This window comes from Lottia gigantea (genome assembly GCF_000327385.1).
Source record: "Lottia gigantea unplaced genomic scaffold LOTGIsca_50, whole genome shotgun sequence".
Taxonomy (NCBI): Eukaryota; Metazoa; Mollusca; class Gastropoda; family Lottiidae; genus Lottia; species Lottia gigantea.
The window spans coordinates 1,777,369-1,801,206 of NW_008709716.1; the positions used below are offsets into that span (position 1 = coordinate 1,777,369).

Genomic DNA, 23,838 nt, shown 5'->3' on the forward strand with positions numbered 1-23,838 from the left:
TGGTTTATTTTGACAGAAATTTTATTATTTAAAGCCCTATTTCATGTTGGCGTATAGAAAAAACACTAATTTTAATTTTAAAATATTTTACTTTCTATTCATCACAGTTTTATATATAGATACAGTGGATCAATTTTAACATATTAATTTGAGTAGCTTTACCTCTTCTAAAGGTAATCTTAATATTCAAGAGGAACAGAAATCGGGTTAACAGGATTAAAAGACTACACAATGTATTCTCTTTCATACAACCACATGGATTTCACTGTAGTTAAAAAAAAAAATTTTAAAAAACAAAACTCTTATCTCTCACAAGGGCCTCCTTTAAATCCAAGTCATCTGAGAATACCTCTTAAAATTTTTATGAAAAAAAAATTTGATTCATTGATATAAAACACTTCTCTGACAACAAGAAAGTAATCTTACAACATAATACAGATAAATAAGTACATAACAAAATCTTTTCAATGTTGTCACTTGCACGTTACATTCAGATTTTTTGATAAAAAAATTATGAACTTTCACAAACCTCATAAATCTAATGAAAACATTAGCCTCCCATTATGTCACTCTTTCTGGAATTTGGGCAAAGGATGAGCAATAACTGAAAAATTTGATTAAGTTAATAATAAAGATCAGAATATTTTTACTGTTGGATTGCAGTAGATATTAATGAATGTGGAGGATTATCATAAAAAGGGAAATCAGAATTAGATTTTGGATGCACATACAATAACAAAGTCATGCATGCTAATTCACTTCTCGCTTGCAATCTTATCATAAACTGCATGAAAAATACTTTTGAAGCTTAAAAACACATACTGCAGTGTATTACAGTTGTAAATTCTCCCCCCACTCCCTCTATTACTTATTCCATTTGAACAATCAAGCAGATCGGAAATATCAATTTTTTTTATCAACAAGATCTTTTATTTGGTCTGTTAACCATTCAACTCCTTCATGTAAACCTTCTCCTGTCATAGCATTACTGGCACATATATGCCAAGCTTTATCACGTATTAGTTCCAAACCCATAAGACTTGAACATTTCACACTAGACACAGAATCCCTCAAGTCCATTTTATTAGCGAAGAAAAGAATAGGAATTCTACGATTTTTAATGTCTTGATGGGACAGTAATTGGTCTAATTCATCTTTAGCCACCACCATCCGTAATTTATCACTGCTGTCAACTACAAATATGATACCATGACACTCGCGATAATAATGTTCCCATAAATTACGATATCTACCTTGCCCAGACATGTCAAAAGCTGTAAACTGTAGTGAACTATTAGCAAATTTTTCAACACTAAACCCTACTGTTGGTACAATGTCATGAGATTTACATTCTTCTGGTTTCAAATAATTTAGTATTGTAGTTTTACCACTGTTATCTAATCCTACCACAAGAACATTAGCTTCTTTCTTTTTCATTCCCAACCAACGAGCTAATCTATCTAGTAATCCCATTTCTTTGTTTTTCTTGAAACAGACCTTCAGTTCACAGCGTACAGACTGAAAAAATGAAAATTAACCAATAATTATTTAAAGGAGACTGGTTTGTTTTGTTTAAATGATGCGTGTATTAGTGGTTGTATGTAATAGATTATTGCTTTACACTTCTACCATGGGATGCATACAAGAATTGATGCGATGGCAGCCTGAATAACAAAATTGTAGTTTGTAGTGTTTGGTAGGCCTATACCAGTCAGTTTGTTTAAAATTAAGTTGAAATCATTGTGTTGTATTCAAAAGCCGATTAAGACATAAAGACTAGAAAGTGGTCATGTCCAAAAAACCCAGGATGGTAAACCAAGAAACTTTCTCACTACTTGATGCCTCAACCTAATGATTCATAGAGTACCACACAGAAATCCAAAGAAGTAAAAAGATATTTTCTAACTTAAAGGAAGATAGTCCTGAAATTTCTACTGACAGAAAAAGTGTGCCAGCTACTTTAACTAAATCCAGTTTTCCAATTGCATGAATAATACATTAATTACTCATTTTTTTCATTTATAAACACAGATGAATTCAAAATTATTTTGTAAGCGTACTATTAAAAGGGGGTTGATTTTAGTCTTGATTTCTATGTATTTTCTATATATCACAGTATCTTAAAATGACGAGTCGTCATTTTAACATTCAAATACGATTATTCTTGACACTCATGGATTTGAACGCTCAAGGATTAATAATAATAATAATAAAATCTTGAATAAGAAGGGTAAATTTTAGGCCCAAGGCCTCTTTACAATTTTGCCCTGTAAAACAAGATAACATAATAATTAATATATTATCTGAGGTTGCCCGAATTTCTAACTTAGTTATGAGAGTTTTGTAAACTCTTCGAGAGAAACACTATTGTTATTGGCAGAGTATTTTCACTCTTTCTAGAACACATGATACTACCCCCCTTAGGAGATCCACAAGTATTCAGTTTAATTATTAAATGATCTATTTTTCAAGGGAAGTAAGCCAAGGAATTTGTTAACTTGTTAGGTGAAACCTTACCGAACTATCTCAGTTCGGGCACAGATTTCATTTTTTTTTAACAAATATTGTATGTCATACAATATTTATTGAAAAAAATTGAAATCTGTGCCCGAATTGCCTTTTTTTTGGTTGTGTAAAAAAAAGTTCTAAACTCTACTTTCGGGCTATGATTTCAATTTTTGAAATATGTAAAATATAATCATATGAATGACATTCGGGCAGTGATTTCGATCCTTAAATAATATGAATTATGAAATATTATTATAGGAGAATACAGTTGGGCTATCAATTTAAAAAAAATACAGTTATAGTATAGGATATTCGGGCAAAGACATGATTTCATTTTTAAATTCCTAAAAAAAAAAATCGGGCTGTTCAAAAAAAAATTTTTTTTTTTTTAATGCCTTGCCCAAAAAACTAGCCTTCGGGGCTGTGTGGGGGGGGGGCGGCTGCCCCTCCTGCGGCTCCGCCACTGATAATAACATATGAATGTGGGTGTTTATAAATTTGGACACATCCCTTTGAGGTTTGATTAGTGATAGAAGAAATTCAATCCTGTTTCAATGACTTTTTGCTATGAATACTCTTACGTTTTACATACCTTAATTTGTCAGTCACTATTTTTTTTTTAAATCATTGATCTTTGATGAAGGAATTGTCATTAGTTATAATGAAATATTATTAAAGATTATTATACTAAGAAAAGGTTATCATAATATCAGGTATCCATATGTGTTTTTATGGACTTATTTATAGATAAAACATTGTACACGAAAATAGGTGATACATTTTGCAGTCGTTGTCGAGTTGATTACTCATAAAATATTGTGTCAAAGTTAGGAAATTTCAAAGAAAATTGAAACAAACCAATATTAATTATTTTGTCGAATATCTGAGGAAACATCTGTACTTTTCGGACTTAAAATTTCCCTCTGTAAAATCATAATAAAAAATAATAACTTTCCAGTGGCTAACAATTTTATTAACCCAAAGTAAATGTAAGACTCACAGTAGTATTTTGTAATTGATATTTCAATTAACTTGAAAATGATTGGCAAAATTCAATTCAGAAATCATTGTATTTGTATACTAGTCAATAACTATAATAAAATAAGTAGTAAGTCACTAAGTGGCTAAGAGTAAATTAGTGTTAGTTTTTATTGAGACGAGTCTCAATGAAAGCACTGGCCTAAGTCACAGAGCAATAGATAAGTCTATTAATTATGTGAAAATTAGTTAGTCATTAGTATGATTTTATTTGAAAAGACACACACACAAATATACACTGCATGTTATATAATATATCGTATATAGCCATGCCACCAGTCCTGAAATAAGTATTCCCAGAAATCTAACTTAAAAATCGATGAATCTATTGATATAACATGATACATTTATATGAAGAAATATCTACTCCTAGGATAAATGGGCATTGTTCAAGTCTACCGTGAAAGAGAAATTGCTAAGATTTTGATTTCTTTTGTAAGCTACAACCAAACATTTTGTGTATACATGGGGAAATTTGTTCTGAAGTTCTGAGTAATGGCGTTTGACTATTATGGAGGTTTTGGTAGCTGTAGAATCAGATGTCGTTATAAAGGGTATTATCTGGTTATCGTGTTGAATGTTGAGTCCATTTGGCCTCACAGTCTGTAGTTGATCGATCCAGTAACTTTCGCGTTGTAGACGTCTAAGCTTAAATTTGATGCTAGGTGATTTAGAAACTGTTTCTATAGGCATAATCAGAAGGTCATCAATTGAATGATCGGGAAGGTTGAAGTGATTCGCAATTGGTCTATCCTTGCCATGCACTATATCATAGCGATGGCCATTGAATCGCGTTCCAAGCACTTTTTGAGTCTCGCCAACATATTGTAAATCGCATTTTTTACAAGAAATTAGGTATATGATATTTTGATCTCCGCAAGAAATTAGGTCATCGCAAACAATTTTCCGTTCTTGTTATTTTTGAAAAAATGGGTAACATGTATGTGCTCGCATGTGCGACACAGGGAAATGAACCGAATCCAATAAAAGGTCAGAGGGGGGTATTTCTTCTCAAAATGCCTGAAAACGTGTCATTCTTAATTTTTCGAAGAAATATTTTTGAATAACCTCTTTCCCTTCATTTGTCAAAAACTAGTTTACAGGCAGATTCAAAATCATCCTGTTGGGTGCAAATTCTATGAAATCTTAGAATTTGAGATTTAATAATTCCACTCCAGTCTTAGTGGTGGTAGGCGTCAGGGGCAAGATATTCAAGTAAAATTCAATTGGTTGGAGAGTTCACTGTAAATGATACATACTTACTTGTGGACGGATGAACGTACGCTATAACTCGAAAATAGCACTGCAATCGAACCAAGCTATGTCTTTCCTCTAAGTTAGTTCATGACAACCGATGTAAACAATTTATCTCAAACGCTATTTAAGAAGTGCGCATGACAAGAATATATGGTCTCGTTCAAGATGTGAATCTAGATTAAATTGAAATGAGAAAGAATACCAATATAATATAAAACCTTATTGTTCCAAAATGCACAAATAAATTATCAGTTTACATATCTTACACTAACTGAGAGTGGTGCATTCGGTTTAGGATAAAAGTTTGTAATACTATGATTCTCAACTATATCTTCGGATTATAATATTGGTCAATCCTAATAATAAAATGTTTCACTCAAATGAAAGAAAGATACCTGTGGGATGATAAAATAAAGATAAATAATATATTAAAAACAGACGGATACTAAATACGAAATTATTGAATAGAAGAACGTCTAACGGTAAAGCTGAATTCTAACATAGTGTTTGCGGTTCAGATTCACAGGCTACCCATGCGCCTTTCTGAATGGAATTAGTAATCTGACTCAAACTCAAACTAAGTCAAGTTAGCCTAACTGTATCTGTAAGGGTATATACCACATACATACCTGGACAAACTCCCAGTCAGAGTGTTAATAATATATACAGTTCTGGACAGACCGTCAGACATAAATAAGGTATACCAATTTTCCACACAAAATTTACTGTTTATAGCTTAAGAGCCTTATGAAATTCATCCATTATGAATTTAAAAATACCAGTGGCAGTATTTATTTCATCCTTTTATAATCATGGCTATTAAAACTTTTACATTTAGTATTATCCAACATATTGTAAACTTGTAAATATTATTGTAACCTATATTCGTACATATCAGGATTCAACATGGAAAAAATGTTATGTCTAAGAAGTTTCCTCAGATATTCTACAAAATAAATAATTGGTTTGTTTCGATTTTCTTTATGATTCCCTCACTTTGACCAGTATTTCATGAGTAACCAACTCAACAATGGCTGCTAAATGTGTTACCTATTTTCGTGTACAATGGTTTGATCTATAAATAAGTCTAAAAAACATGTTGTATGGATCTTAGTATTTATATTTAATAATATTTCATTATAACTAATGACAATTCCTCCATAGAACAATAAAAAAAACATAGTGACTGTCGTAAAAGTGATTTATTGCTAAAAGTCATTGAGACAACATAATAAGAATATTGCCCTCATTGTGCTCCATAGAATTTTTCTGTCGCCACAGAATCAGCTAGTTTATCATGTGACTTCGTTCATTGGAATACATTCTAGCAGACGACAGACCAATTACAGTTTCAGATTATATGGAAATTCGGATGATAAAAAATTGTGATATTTGGTAATAATTGGAATCCGCGGTTTTGTATTTGTCAAAGTATACATTAATATATTTTACCTCGCTTGATAACCCATGTTTATCAAAACAAGCAGATGTCACTCGAGGTCGCACATGTAAATTATTAATCATTTCTGGAGAGGGATGAAAATTAGGTCAGCACGAAATTAGGTTACTTGACTGTACATACGGTATTTTTAATCTTTCTGTTTTAGCTTTCAGTATGGCTTCTGAATATTGCAGAAGTGTTTTAAGAATTTCTGTTGCTCAGATATGTCAGAATCTGGGATGGAATTCAACACAGACTACCCCATTAGAGCTCTTAACAGATGTTTTGGAAAGATATGTTTTTGAACTTGGAAATGTATCACATCGTTACTGTGAACAATGTAAGTTTTTATATTGTATGAAATATCTTTCCAGTACTGGTACCAGTATAGAATTAAACAAAATATCATGGATATATTCTCATCTAATTTGTTCTCAACTGATATTAAAATTTTAATCTCAGCTCTTCATACATAGCTATCATTAAGCTTTTTTAGAATTTGCATGAAATTGATAAAAAAAAAAGTGAAAGCTTACTGGTAGAAATGAAAGTTGATTATTACGTTACAATCTGAAAAGATATTACAGCCAGTGTGCCGGGCACAGTTCTTTGATGCGAAGAGAATACTTGTTTTTTCAAAATAGTGCCAGCAATTACTTTAGACAATGTCATTTTTTTATATGCCAACATGAAATTGGAGGGGGGCGGGGTATATTGCCATCACACATGTCGGCCCATCCGTAGGTCCGTCCACAATTGCTCATAAAAAGGATGAACCCTATTGAAAATCAGAAGAATCGGAAAATACTTAGTATAAGCTATTGCCCTTGTTCTTGAAAATGCATTCAATTTTTAGCTCGTAAACACTCTAGAAGGGACAATTCTTGACAGATGTTGACGTGATTTGGTGTGAGTGTTTGTAATCACCCAAGGATAAACCCTATTGAAAATCAGAAAATCGAAATATGTTTCATAGGAGTTATTGACCTCATTCTTGGAAACACTTTCAAATTTTAGCTCTTAAACACTAAAAGGTATGATTCGTGCTGGATTTTTTTATTCAGTACCGCGCTGAAGATTGAATATTCACCTTCTTGAGTTTTCACGAGCTAAAATTTGAACACGTTTTCAAGAACTAGGGCAATAACTCATACTCAATATTATTCAGTATCGCCCTAAAGAGTGCAAAAGAATGGAAATGTGGACGTATATTGCGGTCGCCCCTCTCCGTCCGTCCGTTCACATTTTTTGTAGGCACGATAGAGGCTACAGTTTTTATCCAATCTGAATGAAACATGGTTTGCATGTATATATTGATGAGATCTCGGTCAAGTTCGAAATTGGTAATTATCGGTTTCAGAGTTGTTGCCCTTGACTTAGTAAAATCACGTCAAATTTGGCTTTTAGGCGCGATAGAGTGTAACGCCTCCTGTCTCGTTACTGTGGGGTTCGTGTCAGCCTAGCACTTTGATAAAAGATAACCCAATTTATAAAAACATAACAAATTTATTAACAATAATACTTAAAATACTTCAATAAAATATCTATAGTACAATAACTATGTCAGAGTCAAATTCATTCATCTAAATCAAGTAGTAAAGGGATAAAGGTAAAGGTTTGTTATTTTTACAACGGTCGTCGTTATTACAACGAATGTTACGATTGCAACGATATGTTACAATTACAACGATATGTTACAATTACAACGATATGTGGCAATGTTACGATTGCAACGATGCTAAATTTCTAATGAAGTTGTTATTATAAAGATATGCCAGAACTTAAATTCATAACTTTCAAATGAACTATTATTACTGTTTAAATGGACCTAATAAGTTGCGTCTAGATAAACATAGTCCGAAAGAATCAATTTCCTAATGTTCTGACAGTGACATCAATTCAATAGATAAGCCTATATGTTGTAATCACAACATGACAAGAATCAAGGCAAAGATCCTAAATCATTACAAAATCTATCATTCAAGTGGACTTAATATTTATGTCTAAATGAACGTAGGCAAGGATATATGATGTAGCTTTGCTATTTTAATTCTCAAAGTAATTCTAAGTTTTCGTGTTGCGATCGTAACAAAACCAATTCTAATAGGCCTAGTAATATGTCAAACTGAACAAAAATGGCCGAAGAAACAGTGTGATTTAATTGTGGGTGGATTTAGAGGCAAGGTGGGACAGGGTAGGGATGTTTAATTTCAAAATGGCATGGGCTTAGTGACCGACGTTTCTGCAGTGTCTCTTACCATCTTTTGTAAGAGAACGCTAACTACGTCTTTACTTGGCCGAAGTTAGAGATAGACTGACGAAAGCTGAAGTTGACGTCATTGAAAGGGGGTTAAGGTGACACGCGCGAACAAGTATTACGTCACATCTGGAAATATGCAAGATGGCTGCCGTTGTCAATTTTTTTATGCAAATCTTGACTCTGACATATGAAAAATATCAAATTACAATAAATTATGAATGTAAAATATGCTAATATGTAAATAAATCAATTAGTTTCATTCAGACACAACTATTTGATGAATTGAGAATGTCTGACACATTAATAATGTCACGTTTGGTGAGTTTCCCGCCGCGAAGCGTGGTGTGTTTAAAATGCCAACTTCGTGCACAATAGTTAAACAATTCAAATTTTGCTTGTAGTCATGATACAGGGTGCAGTTTTTATCTGATCTCAATGAAACTTGGTATGTATACGTATATATTGATGAGATCTCAAGTTCAAAAATGTTAATAATTGGATGAATCGTTTTGGAGTTATGGCCCTTGAATTAATTCAGTGCGTCTAATTTAGCTTGTAGGCCTGATAGAGACTAAATTTTTTTATTCGTTTTTTGATGAATTTGGTATGAGACCAAGTAAAGCCTGAAATTAGTAGAAATCGGATGATTGGTTTCACAAGTCATATTAAACCACTACAGACTTTATCATTTCTGACAGCTTGTAGTGGGCGCATGTTACCTTGCCTGGCAAGCTATCTTTACACTTTTGATCACATTTGTTATGAATTATGATGTCAAGAATTCTTTTTTTTGGAATACTGTGTCTATGTTACTGTTTAACTTATTCCTCTACAGTTGGAAGAACTGAGGTTAATTTAGATGATGTTGGTCTTGCTTTTCAACAAATGAGTGTTAGTTTAGAGGAGTTGACAGAATATATAAATCATGTGGAACCAATCCCATTTGCCAAAGAAACTGTTGCATTTCCAGCACCAAAACGGAATAACTTACAATTCTCAAATCCAAGAAGTAGAGAAATCTTGCAGCACAGAGAAGAACATGTTCCAGCATATCTACCTCATATGTTTCCTGGGGGAAAAGGTTTGTTGGCTATATAAATTTGGTTTTCTTTAATCAACAATACTTTTTATACGCCCACATGAAATGGGGGGCGTATATTGCCATCACCCATGTCCGTCCGCCGGTCCGTCCATAATTGCTCGTAAACACTCTACAAGACACATTACTTGACGGATTTGGACAAAAGTTGGTGTGAGAGTTCGTAATCACCCAAGGACGAACCCTATTGAAAATCAAAAGAATCGAAAAATATTGAGTATGAGTTATTGCCCTTGTTCTTGAAAACATGTTCAATTTTTAGCTCGTAAACACTCTAGAAGGCACAATTCTTGACTGATTTTGACAAAACTTGGCATGAGTGTTTGTATCAATCAAGGATAAACCCTATTGAAAATCAGGAAAATATTTAGTATGAGTTATTTTCGAGCTGAAGATTGAATATTAGCCTTCTAGAGTTTTCACGAGCTAAAAACGAACACGTCTTCAAGAACATGGGCAATAACTCATACTAAATATTATTCAGTATCGCCCTAAAGAGTTCAAAAGAAGTGTATGACTGAAGGTTGAATATTTCATACTGGTGATTGTTACTGTACTGCTAAATATTTTTATTCAAAATCAAAGCTGCCAGTGGGCGTATATTACTTTGCCTGGCAAGCTATCTTTTTTAGATTGCATTCCAGTATTGATCTTTCTGTTTACTAGTAAATTAAAAAAAAAAATTTTTTCACAAATGACATATAAATCTAAATCATTAACAATCTGATCTGTGAATTTTGGGACACAGCTTGCAGATGAGTAGGTTCAGAAGATGGCCAGATACAAAAACAATAATATCACTACAGTTTGTATGTCTATGATTCATTAAATTAAATGAGTCAACTTGCTGTTGACAATAGTTTGTTTCGATTTGTTTAGAATATTTCACTTACAGATGATATTGATGAGCATCTACCAAGTGAAGTTGTTGGCTTAACTCCAGAGATAACAAGTCAAATTGATGCAAGTCCAACACCAACTGATTGTAAATTAACAGCGTCATCATCAGAAGGTCCTCCATCTAAACGACTAAGGTACGCTAAGTGTGCACATTGATATTTAAGTGGAACTGTCCACAATCATATGACATACTGAATATGTATTTCTTTTTATACGCCCCTATACGCCCACATGAAATTGGGGGTGTATATTACCTACCGTCACCCATGTCCGTCCGTCCACAATTGCTCGTAAACTCTACAAGACACAATTCTTGACGAATTTTGACAAAACTTGGTATGAGTGTTGGTTATCACTTAAGTATAAGTTATTGCCCTTGTTCTTGAAAACGCGTTCAATTTTTAGCTCGTAAACACTCTAGAAGGAACAATTCTTGATGGATTTTAACGAAACTTGGCATGAGTGTTCATAATCACCCAAGGATGAACCCTATTGAAAATCGAATAATCGAAAAATATTTAGTATGAGTTATTGCCCTTGTTCTTGAAAACGCGTTCAATTTTTAGCTCGTAAACATTATAGAAGGCACAATTCTTGGCGGATTTTGACGAAACTTGACATGAGTGTTTGTTATCACCCAAGGATGAACTCTATTTAAAATCAGAAGAATCAAAAAATATTTAGTATGAGTTATTGCCCTTGTTCTTGAAAACGCGTTCAATTTTTAGCTTGTAAACACTCCAGAAGGGACAATTCTGCACGGATTTTGACCAAACTTGGCATGAGTGTTTGTTATCACCCAAGGATAAACCCTATTCAAAATCAGAAAAATCAAAAAATAATTAGTATGAGTTATTGCCCTTGCTATTGGAAACGCCTTCAAATTTTAGCTCGTAATCACACTAGAAGGCACAATTATTGACAGATTTTGATGAAACTTGATATGAATGTTCGTTATCACCCAAGGATGAACCCTATTGAAAAATATTTATTATTGCCCTTCTTCTGGAAAACGCTTTGAAATTTAGCTCTTAAACACTAAAAGGCATGGCATGATTCTTACTGGATTTTGACAAAACTTGGTTTCATTATTCAGTCCCGAGCTGAAGATTGAATATTTGTCTCCTAGAGTTTTCACGATCTAAAAATTGATCAATATTGTTCAGTATCGCCCTAAAGAGTTCAAAAGAAGTGTATAACTAAAGGTTGAATATTTCATACTGGTGATTGTTACTGTACTGCTAAATATTTTTAATCAGAATCAAAGCTGCCAGTGGGTGTATATTACCTTGCCTGGCAAGCTATCTTTCTTCTAACATGCCAATGAAGATTTTTGATAAAATCACATTTTATAAGAGTGGGATTATTTGGCTGTGATCCACTATCTGTATCATTTTGGTATTTTCAGGGTTAGTAATGCTACCCTTCCACCAGAAGCTGACCCATCACAGTATGAAATGATGAGTGTAGAAATGACACATGAAGGAGAATTAACTCCAAAACGACAAGGAAAGCTGCCTGACAATCGTACCCCCCCTGCTGGTTTCAGACAAAGCTTATTTCGTGATGTACAATCATCTCCTTCAGATCATATAAGAGAGAAATTCAAAGAAAAATATCAAGAAGGTGAAAAAGAAAGATCTGATGTTGATGTAGTTGATGATTCTGATAATAAATCTAATAACAATTCCTCAATGTTATCTGGCAAAGGAATGAAAATTGAGAAAAAGTTCAAGGTCAAATCAAAACTTCATAAAGATGGCCTGAAAAAGAAAAATGTTGATTGTAAAGTTGGGGTTGGTAACTTGGTTGATAAGAAGAAATCCAAAAAGATGTTGAAAGATTCAAAATTAATTCAGAAGAAAAAAGCAAACAAAGTACACAAAGCTGCTAAAGAAGTTAAGAAAGAAACACATTTAACTTCCGAAGATCTATTTACTGCCAATATTCAGAAGTTACGTGATCCAGATCAAGAATCGTTAAAATCCCAAGGTAATTCACCAGAGCGTCTTGTTATAGCTTCAGATGCTGATGTGAAAAACAAAGAAAAGTTTGCTCGTCTGGCTGCTGTTGATGACTGTATTGATGCTGTTATAAGACAGTCTGCTGCTGAAGTTTCAGAGATGAAAAAAGATCAAGATTTTGTTAAACCAAACCAAGAAACATTAGATTCTTTTGATGAAACTATCAATTCTGTTGTTCGTCAATCATCAGAAGACAATGATTCTTCATGTATCGATATGAAAATTGAAACAGAATCTGATCAAAAGAGTTCTTTAATAGGTCCACCTCAATCTGAAAAAGAACAAAACTTGAAAAAGAAAAGAAAACTCAAAGATGTCAAATCCAAATCTACAAAGGACAAAGGTGTTAGAGACAAATTAAAAAAGAAACTTATATCGAAATCTTTGTCGACTATTGCTAAAAAAGTGGACATACCTGCACTACCAGAGAAATATCTAACTGATGAAATGAAGGTATTTGCATTTGATGATAGTCCTGAACACCCTGGTGTAGAGGTGAAAGAAGAAACCATTGAATTAATGCCAGAAGAAGCTGTTGCACTAGATCTATCATTTGCATCCAAAGTCAAAACTGATAAATCTCCCCAACCTCAAATTCCGAAGCCTAAAGTTAATAAAGATGAAGAAATAAAAAATAGTGTATTGGAAGAGGCGTTCCCTACACCAATATCCAACAATTTGGTAACTGAATCTAAGAAGGAAGAGATCAAACCACCAAGTGTGAAAATCAATAATCAACCTGTTGAAGATATAGATGGGGACAAGAAAATCAAACACAAGGTAGATATAAAACTTTGTGAACAATGATATGGTCTGCTTAATTGATTTATTGTTAGATTTAAGAGAACTGTAGTTACAGTTTGTCAATCTTTATTAATCACTCAGTGAGGAACAACTATAAATGTAGAAATGAATGAACTGATGAAAAATAAAAGCATTCCAAGCAAGGTATCTGAAAAACACACAGTATCTGTCAAAAAAACTAGATATTACTTATCATAGGGTAAATTGGTTAAATTTGCATTTGTCTCAGATGTCAAGGTCAATTACTCAACCAGCAGATCATCAAATGATTTTCAAATGCAATCCCAATATTTTATCAACATACTTAAGCTTATATCAAGATAGCTTGCCGGGCAAGGTAATATACGCCCACTGGTAGCTTTGATTTTGAATAAAAATATTTGGCAGTAAAGTAAAAATCACTAGTATGAAATATTCAACCTTCAGTCATACACTTCTTTTGAACTCTTTAGGGCGAAAGTGAATAATATTACCAAGTTTTGTCAAAAACTGGCAAAAACCGTGCTTTTTAGTGTTCACAAGCTGAATATCAATAATATCAATATCACAAGGTCAATAACTCCTATGAAACATTTTTATACGCCCACATGAAAGGGGGGGGGGGGGCGTATATTGCCGTCACCCATGTCCGTTCGTCGATCCGTCCGTCCATCCACAATTGCTCGTAAACACTCTACAAGACACATTTCTGGATGGATTTTGACAAAACTTGGTTTGCATGTAGGTAATCACCCAAGAATGAACCCTATTGAAAAGCAGAAGAATGAAAAAATATTTAGAATGAGTTATTGCCCTTGTTCTTGAAAACGCGTTCAATTTTTAGCTTGTTAACACTCTAGAAGGCACAATTCTTGGTGGATTTTGACGAACGTTGACATGAGTGATTGTTATCAACCAAGGATAAACCCTATTGAAAATCAGAAAAATCGAAAAATATTTGGTATGAGTTATTGCCGTTGTTCTTGAAAACGCGTTCAATTTTTAGCTCCTAAACACTCTAGAAGGCACAATTCCTGACTGATTTTGAGGAAACTTGGTATGGTTGTTTGTAATCACCCAAGGATGAACCCTATTGAAAATCAGACGAATCAAAAATATTTACTATGAGTTATTGCCCTTGTTCTTGAAATGCTCGTAAACACTCTAGAAGGTGCTTTTCATGACTGATTTTGATGAAACTTGGTATGAGCCCAAGGATAAACCCTATCGAAAATCAGAAAAATTGAAAAATATTTAGTATGAGTTATTGCCCTTGTTCTTGAAAATGCGTTCAAATTTTAGCTTGTGAACACTCTGGAAGGGACAATTCTTGAAGGATTTTAACGAAATTTGGCTTGAGTGTTGGTTATCACCTAAGGATGAACCCTATTGAAAATCAGAAGAATCTAAAAATATTGAGTATGAATTATTGCCATTTTTCTTGAAAACGTGTTCAATTTTTAGCTTGTAAACACTCTAGGAGGCACAATTCTTGACGGATTTTAACGAAATTTGGCTTGAGTGTTTGTTATCTCCAATGGATAAAGCCTAATGAAAATGAGAAAAATCGAAAAACCAAAAACTCTATGTGGCATGATTCTTGTCGAATTTTGACAAAACTAGGTTTTATTATTCATTACTGCGCTGAAGATTGGATATTTGTCTTCTAGAGTTTTCACGAGCTAAAGATTGAACACGTTTTCCAGAACTAGGGCAATAAATCATACTCAATATTATTCAGTATCGCCCTAAAGAGTTTAAAAGAAGTGTATGACTGAAGGTTTGATATTTCATACTGGTGATTGTTACTGTACTGCTAAATATTTATGTTCAAAATCAAAACTGCCAGTGGGCGTATCTTACCTTGCCTGAAGGGCGTATAAAAAACAACACCAAAGATTGGACTGCTGATAAAGCATGAACTATTGTCCCTTTTGGAGCGGTAGCAACGCCTGTTGAACAGACTTTTTCAATTCTACATGCTTGTTGGTGCATTTCAGAATTTAGATGTTTTTTAACATTGTCATTCTTGAGTGCTGTGCCGGTTATACCAAAAACTATCGTTAAAATTCCTCACAATCTTTAGACGATCTCTGTGTTTGGAATATAAGTTGCATTTGATTTCAGATATTGCCCTCCATCGTCTTTAAAAATCATCCAATTCCACTGTGGATCGAATTTTTCTTGCCATCTTTTGACCGTAATTAGTCTTACACGTGGCATTTTTAAACTGAAATTATTCCGATTTCAGTCCTATTGTATCACTTGGAATGTTAATAATAAAACAATTGATCACTCCTTCACATATCGGCAATTAAAGTTGTGGAATTAAAAAAGGTGTTGATAGTTTACAATATTTCGATCAAAGATTAACTGATGAAGGTGCCAATTTATGAGGTTAGAGTTCAAAGTAAACCGTCTCCATGACAACGAGGTAAACATTTGCTTTTGATGACCATATTATCGGTGTGGCTTCCAGAGAAACTTTCACCTGATGGGTTGATAGATGGTTAAATCAATGTGTCTGTTTTTTCGATTTCAATTCAAAATATCTGATTGAAATTTTGATGCAAAAATAAATTTGGATGAACTTGTTTACCGTCCATTGAAATTGTCTTTTCGATCATGCATGAACTTTAATAACACATAAAACGTTTACCACCTGCTACCCCTGGGTTGCAGGAATGATTTGGCCCAGAGGAATAATTTTTCCTTCGATGAGGTACATCAAAATATGATCGTAAAAGTCGCAAAATAAGGTACTTCTATCAATTAAATCTTAATTACTAGTAATTGAAATTGGCACAACTTTTTGTCAATACGATAATGATGAATGTGTATTACTAAGTAATATTCCTTCAGGTTAACCAAAGACAATGATGTGGGCTTTAAAAAACAGGGAAAATTGACAAAAAACTGACAATTATTTTGTATTGCAAAAAAACTGCCCTATTGACGAGAATTACACTGCATTTTGCCCAAAATCGTATCGCAAACTGCGATGCGATACCGCTTATTTCGAACCCTGTGAACCCTTTTGAAAATCAAAAGAATCGAAAAATACTAAAGATTTCAGAAGAAGTGTATGACTGAAGGTTGAATATTTCATACTGGTGATTGTTACTGCACTGCTAAATATTTTTATTCAAAATCAAAGCTGCCAGTAGGCGTATATTATCTTGCTTGGCAAGCTATCATTTGTGTTTTTTGGTCATTTCATACAATTTTCGGAAATTTTTGAGAAAATGTTTTTGATAATCATAATTTGGTCTCTACTAGTGCTGGGAGTCGAGTAATATAGTGTTAGGCATTTCCGATTGATAATCGATAAAAATCGTAATGATGAAACACAAATTTTATGTCAAGTGGGCGACTCATTTCAAGTCCTATTTAGGCCTGCCTATCACTTACTTGTATGTAATGCTAGTGTTAGATGCTAGTATGTGTATTGTGTTTATTATCATGTAATTCGCTATGTGACCAATCTTTTTGTTTTAAAGATGTTTGGAAGATGAGTTAGAATGTACCGTTGAATGGTTAAAATAATTGACTTGATCACACGTTCTTGACAACCAAGACTAAAATACTATAGCTCTGTTGTTATACGAATTGTGATTAGCCTTCTATTTATAAACAGCACTGATTATCCAATCAGCATTGTTGTTACGTAATTAGACTTGATAAAAAAAAGGGAGACAAAAAAGGGAAAGTCATGCTTGAATATCGGTACCTGTATTCAGTTAATTATATATACGTATAATAACAAATGTTTGTACCAATTTATTGTGAATGAAATTTTTCTTATTAATGATTGTTATGATCATATACAATCAAAGAAATGGAAGAACATACGGGAATAAAGACTTTAGCTTAGTTTATTTTGCGGTACGTGACTGCCGAAAGCGTGTTTTTATTGTGAATTACCAGAGGTGATGTTATTTTTTGCGATAATCGATTTTGAAATGAACCATTGTTTATCGGTACATGACATAAGAGTGATAATTGATTTTTTGATAATTATTCCCAGCACTAGTCTCTACCCATCTATCAAATTTCGTAAAAATCTAATAAAGAATTAGAAAAAAAGTTAGAATTTTGACCAAAATTCAGTACAGAAAGTTATCGACAAAATTTTAGAATTTCTGAAACGGCAGATTTTTTGGAAGTTCTTTCAAGAATAAGCTTACAACAAAAACAATTTGTCCAAAATTGAACAAAAATAGTCATTTTTATACGCCCACATGAAATGACTATATTGCAGTCGCCCATGTCCGTCTGTCTACAAGGCACAATTCTTGACTGATTTGGACAAAACTTGGTATGGTTGTTTGTAATCACCCATGAATGAAAATCAGAAAAATCGAAAAATATTTAGTATGAGTTATTGTCCTTGTTCTTGAAAAGCTCGTAAACACTCTGGAAGGCGCAATTCTTGCTGGATTTTGATGAAACTTGGTGTGAGTGTTGTTATTACCCAAGGATGAACCCTATTGAAAATCAGAAAATTGAAAAATAATTAATATGAGATATTGCCCTTGTTCTTGAACACGGTTTCAATTTCAGCTTGTTAACACTCTAGAAGGTTCAATTCCTGACCAATTTTGACAAAACTTTGTGTGAATGTTTGTAATCACCCAAGGATGAACGCTATCGAAAATCAGAAAAATTGAAAATATTTAGTATGAGTTATTGCCCTTGTTCTTGAAAATGTGTTTTGAGTTTTAGTTCCTAAACATTCCAGAAGGCACACTTCTTGATGGATTTAGATTGAACTTGGTATGAATGATGAACCCTATTAAAAATATAAAAAATCGAAAAAAATAATTAATACGAGTTATTTTAGCTCGTAGACATTTCAGAAGGCACAATTCTTGACAGATTGCGATGAAACTTAGTATAAGGGATGAACCATATAAAAAATAAGAAAAATTGAAACATAGTCTTTGCCCTTGTTCTTAAAAATGAGTTGAAGTCTGTAAATGCTCTTGAAGGTCCAATTCTTGACAGAATTTGTTTTTTTATTTTTTAGTTTTTTTATCAGATTTTGATGAAACTTGGTAATATTATTCAGTATTGCCCCAAAAGTTCATAAGAAGTGTGTGACTGAAGGTTGAATATTTCATTCTGGTGATTGTTACTGTACTGCCAAATATTTCTATTGAAAATCAAAGCTGCCATTGGGCACAGACTTGTTTTGATCAGATAATGCTGAAGTGTACAACTGTACATGGTTCACTATCACTTTATTAATAACCTCTCCTTATAAATTGTCAAAAGCAGTTTGTTGGCATATGGAAGCTACAGTTTTCAGCTGAATCTGGCATATTCCACAATTTGTGTAGCTTTTTTGAATACACAGATCAATGGAAATGTAATTGAATTAATGTACATGTACATGTTTTAGTCAAAAGAGCACAAAAAAGATAAAAAAGATAAGAAAGACAGAGATAGAGATAAATATCGTGATAAAGACAAAAAAAAGAAGAAGAAGAAAGATAAAGATAGAGAGAAACCTACTGAGAAAGAAGATAGGGATAAGACAAAAGAAAAAAAGAAAGAAAAATCAAAATCAGACAAATCTGATAAGAAGCATAAGGTAATGAAAAATTTAAGTGTCTGACCCTGATTTAAAAATATGTAGCAGAAAGAAAGTATTGAGTTTTTTATCAGAGCTTTTGCATATTTAAGCAGAAATTGTTCACATAAGCATAGCTAAATAATTGATATTGATAGGTTGCAAGAATATTTAAGTACTAACCGTTTTAAATTAAATTAAATTTGGTGTGAATATTTAAAATGATGAGATCTTGGTCAAGTCTGAAGTTGGCTATATTTCGATGAACGGTTTTTGAGTTATTGGCCTTGATTTATGAAAAACGTGTCAAAATGTGTTTCTGAACACAATATAGAGTACAGTTTTCATCCGATTTGAATAAAATTTGGTATGATCATTTATAATGATGAGATCTTAGTCGAGATTGAATTTGACAATTTTTCGATCAACAGAATTTGAGTTATTGTCCATTATAGAGGTGACAGTTTATGTCAGAATTTTTTTTAAATAATGTGTCTTTGTTTAAGTCAACAATATCTTGCACAAATTAGATTTTTGGTATGATTTGACACAGATAGGTGACTGTCCTTGATATACTGAAAATGTATCAGGAAAGTGGGTGTATCTTGCTAGGCTTTATACCAAACATACACATTGAGTTAAAAAAAAACTCCATACCTTATATAGTAAGTAAATAGGATATTTTATCAATTCACTTTAACTTACTTTATGTTTTGTTAATCCTGATTTAGATTCTCATTCAGGAACTTACTCAAAGCTCTTATTTTTTGTTTTATTTTTACCACTTTATCAACCTGCTAGTAGTAGTGTAGTGTAGTAGTGTAGTAAAAATGATCTTTTGGCCTTTTTATATGTATACAGGAACCAAGAGAAGAACCTCCATCAAAACAACCATTTCCACGACTTAAACTTAATATTAAATTAGGAGGTACACCAATATCATCTACATCTGTGATGAACTCTCCTTCACGACTTGTCACTGATGTTGTTAGATCACCAAAAATGGAAAGTTTATCATCTCGCTCTGAAATATTGCTTAGTTCACCATCTAGACCTGAAATACCAAAGCTGTAAGTAACCGTCTGTCAACATTTCTTGTGAGCACTCTAGAGACTACAGTTTTTATCTGATTTTGATAAAACTTAGTGTGATGCTTTAGATTGATAAGATCTCGGTCTTGTTTGTGAGCACAATAGAAGCTACAGTTTTCAACCGATTTTGATAAAACTTAGTGGTATCATTGGAATTGATAAGATCTTGGACAACTTTTAACTTGACATATTTTTGATGAACGTTTTTTGAGTTATTGGCCTTTATGAAAAACGCGTCAAAATTTGTTTGTGAACACAATAGAGACTACAATTTTCATCCGATTTGAATAAAATTTGGTGTGATGATTTATATTCATGAGATCTTGGTCAAGTAAGAATTTGACGATTTTTTGATGAATGGTTTTTGAGTTATTGACCTTGACTGTGGAAAAGCACATTAACATTTGCTTGTAAACGCTCTAAAAACTAGATTTTTTGATGGAATCAAATGAAATTTGGTATGTGTATACATATTCATAAAACAAAGATCAAGTTCGAATTTGAGCTATTTTCGACCGTTAGTTATTGCCTTTGTCCCAAAATCTTGAATATTTACCATTTATGGCTGTGGTCCACTATCTTTATTGATCAGATCGTGGACAGTTTTTGAGTTATTGCCCTTGATTAGAGCTATTTGATTTAATTATATGTTGTATTTAGGTTATTGATATTGATTTGAAAAAATTTTGTAGAATTACTCAGCATAAATAACTAGCATATATATAAATAGTTGAATTCAAACTAATAAAATTTCTTCAATAAGAGAAAATTCGTACTCACTAAAGACTGTTTTATCATTTCTGACAGCTTCCAGTGGGAGTATGTTATGTTGCCTTGCAAGCTATCTTAACAGTTTCTGAACTGTTGCCATTGACATAGAATGGAAATAGCTGATTTTGAGGAAACCTCTATATCGTGGGTGACCGCTTGAAACCTCGTATAACAATATATGACGCGGAATTACTTTTCGAGAAAAACGCAAAAAACTATTTGTACGCGTATTTTGTTAAAAACTTTTTTATTATTTTTTTACTGCTATACGTGGTTTTCACTCTTGGAAAACATAAACCTCGTATAACAATTTTAGATCTCCGGCCTATTGAACCAAAAACTTGTATAATAATACAGTATACGAGGTTTTTCATTTTCATCCTCAGAAAAGGAACATTGAACCTCGTATAATAATATATTTTACGAAGTTTTACATCTGACTGTTTATATACGCGTTATTTAATTAGTGCTTTTTGAGTTATTTACAATCAAGCTAAGAATACGAGGTTTTGATCACAAGATCCGAGCTTTAACGAGCTTTTGAACAATACCAAAAAGTCAACATGACCAAATATGGTTTCAAGCGGTCACCCAAGATATATATATATAAATTTCAAGGCAGCTATAATCTACCGGTATTTGAATTTAGCAATTTGGTAAAAAAAAATTAAGTGTAGTTGATATGAGTTATTGCCATTATTTTTACAGGGTGATAAAACCATTCTCAAAACCAGCTGATGAACAGAAAAGCAAAGACAAAGAAAAAGAAGAAAAACAGAAACTCAAGAAAGAAGAAAAACTAAAGCTAAAAGAAGAAAAGAGATTAAAGGAGGAGAGAGAGGTTCAACGTCAGAAAGAAATAGATCGGCAAAAAGAGAAGGAAAAAGAAAGACAGAAAGCTAGAGAACGAGAATTGGAGGTGGAAAGAAAGAAAAAAGAAGAGATAGAAAAGGAAAATGAAAGACTGAAACAAAAAGAGATGGCAGTTAAACAAAGAGAATTAGAATTGAAATTAAAGAAAGAAGAAGAACAAAAGAAAGTTTTAGTGAAGAAGAAAATAGACGATGAAGCAAAAGAAAGGCAAAGAAAACTGCAGAAAGGAAGAGAAAAGTTGGCTCAAGGAGCAAAAATAGCTAAAGCTGCAAATTTATTGAAAAAGCAGTTATTAGAGCCATTCCAGTCCAAAGAAGCAGTAGTAAATTACCCTAGATCACCAACCCCCCCAACAGTTCCAGCTTCACCTGCTACATCAAATGACTCTTCACCAACCCAGTCACCAGTAAGAACCCCAAGACTTCTATCTCCAAGTTCATCTCCTAAAGTACAATCAAAACAATCACCAGTCAGTCCGGTGAAAACACCAAGTAGGGGACGTGGCAGACCACCCAAAAATAGAAATTCACCCAAAGTCTCAAAAACGAGCCCTCGAAGATTTTCACCAAGAACCAAATCACCAGAATCCCCAAATCGAAATGTAAAGTCTGGACCTGTATCACCTGTTTCTGATGATGTTGCTTTAGGCTCTTCTAGTGGTGTTGTTGCTGAAACAGTTGGAACATTTCTAGTAAGTTTATTATTAAGAAAATTACAGAGCTGAAAAGCAAGGCTTGAAATAAACGTCCGGACACGGACATTGTCCGGTACAATTTCGGCAAATGTCCGGTACAACCAAATCTATGAAAAAATATTGTTTTTCTTGTTGGAAAGATCGTGAATTATCAGCGATTCTGACCGTTAATATTGCGAATAGACATCAAAGTTGTGTGTTCCTGGAAAATACTCTTTTTTGCATACTGGAATGACATTTCTCGCTTCAGAAAGCAAAAAAATTTGAACAAATGTATACTTTGTGAGTTATGCTCCTGGCCAAAAATGTCAATAATGAGTAATATAACCCGGATGTGCCACGCCCACCTCAATTTTTTTTGCATAGGGTAATTGATATTCAAAATGTTATTTGTGTTTCAAATTTCAAGCTTCTACATCATTCAGGTCAAAGATATAGGTCAACAAAGGTCAAAATCGAAAAATGAAAATATCCAAATGTTAAAACCCGTTCTATTTTGGAACTATAAAGCTTAAACAACTGAGCTGTTAACACAAACTGGCCAAAAGGATGAGGTAATTGTGTGCAAAGTATTTTTTTGAACAAACGTATCCTATGCGAGTTATGCCCCTGCCCTAAAATGTAAACAATTAGTAATTCAACCCGGATGTGCCACGCCCACACCAATTTTTTTGTCATAGGTGTCTAGTTGTATTCCAAATATCAAGGTTCTACATCAAATAGGTCATAAGATATACATACACCAAGATCAAAAAGACACAAATATGGTAAAAAAACTCTCAAATTATGAATTTCAATTTTGCTTTAAAAAAAAAACGTTTGTTATATATCTATGTCAAGTGCATGAGAAGCACATTAGGAAACCGAAAACATTAATCCTCTAGATTAATTAGGTCACGTGCTACAGCAGTCCAGTTTTTTTTTGGACAGCTATAAAACCGGAAGTACATGTCGGAGGTCAATGACCTTTGACCCTATAAAGGTCAAGGTCATCAAAGGTCAAGGTCACGTGGTGTGACTTCAACAGGAAGTTGCAAAAAAGCAAAAGCGAAATTCTAAATTTAGCTCCCACTGTTTTTTTCACAATCGATTCTAGAATACATTCACATCAAATTTGAGCATATCAACATTTACCCTGAGGCTCTATTTTGAGTTTTACAAAAGTGTGTCTTTTCAATATGGCGGCCAAAGTATCACTTCTGGTCTGGATTTTTTTTTTCTTCGTTTTTTATACGCCCACATGAAATAGGGGGCGTATATTGCCGTCACCTCATTCCGTTGGTCCATCTGTCGTAAACGCTCAACAAGGCACAATTCTTGACTGATTTCGACGAATCTTGGTATGGTTGTTTGTAATCACCCAAGGATGAACCCTACTGAAAATCAGAAAAATCGAAAAATATTTACTATGAGTTATTGCCCTTGTTCTTGAAACGCTCATAAACACTCTAGAAGGTGCAATTCATGACGGATTTTGATGAAACTTGGTATGAGTGTTTGTTATCGCCCAAGGATAAACCCTAT

At 33.2% G+C, this 23,838-nt stretch overlaps 2 protein-coding genes across 2 annotated transcripts; one reads left to right on the forward strand and one right to left on the reverse strand.

Moving 5' to 3' along the window:
• Positions 1-79: 79 nt before the first annotated feature.
• Positions 80-4,925, reverse strand: LOTGIDRAFT_204362 (hypothetical protein). Its single transcript, XM_009062315.1, has 2 exons — positions 4,810-4,925; positions 80-1,518 (listed from the first exon to the last, which is right to left on the reverse strand). The coding sequence occupies exon 2, from the start codon at positions 1,471-1,473 to the stop codon at positions 904-906; it is 570 nt and encodes a 189-aa protein (XP_009060563.1). The 5' UTR covers positions 1,474-1,518; positions 4,810-4,925; the 3' UTR covers positions 80-903.
• A 1,493-nt stretch (positions 4,926-6,418) lies between these two features.
• On the forward strand, positions 6,419-9,602 carry LOTGIDRAFT_125487 (hypothetical protein; the record flags this gene model as incomplete). The annotated part of the gene is made up of 2 exons (XM_009062316.1): positions 6,419-6,584; positions 9,340-9,602. 2 exons carry the CDS (start codon positions 6,419-6,421, stop codon positions 9,600-9,602), a joined length of 429 nt encoding a protein of 142 aa, XP_009060564.1.
• Between the last annotated feature and the right edge of the window lie 14,236 nt (positions 9,603-23,838).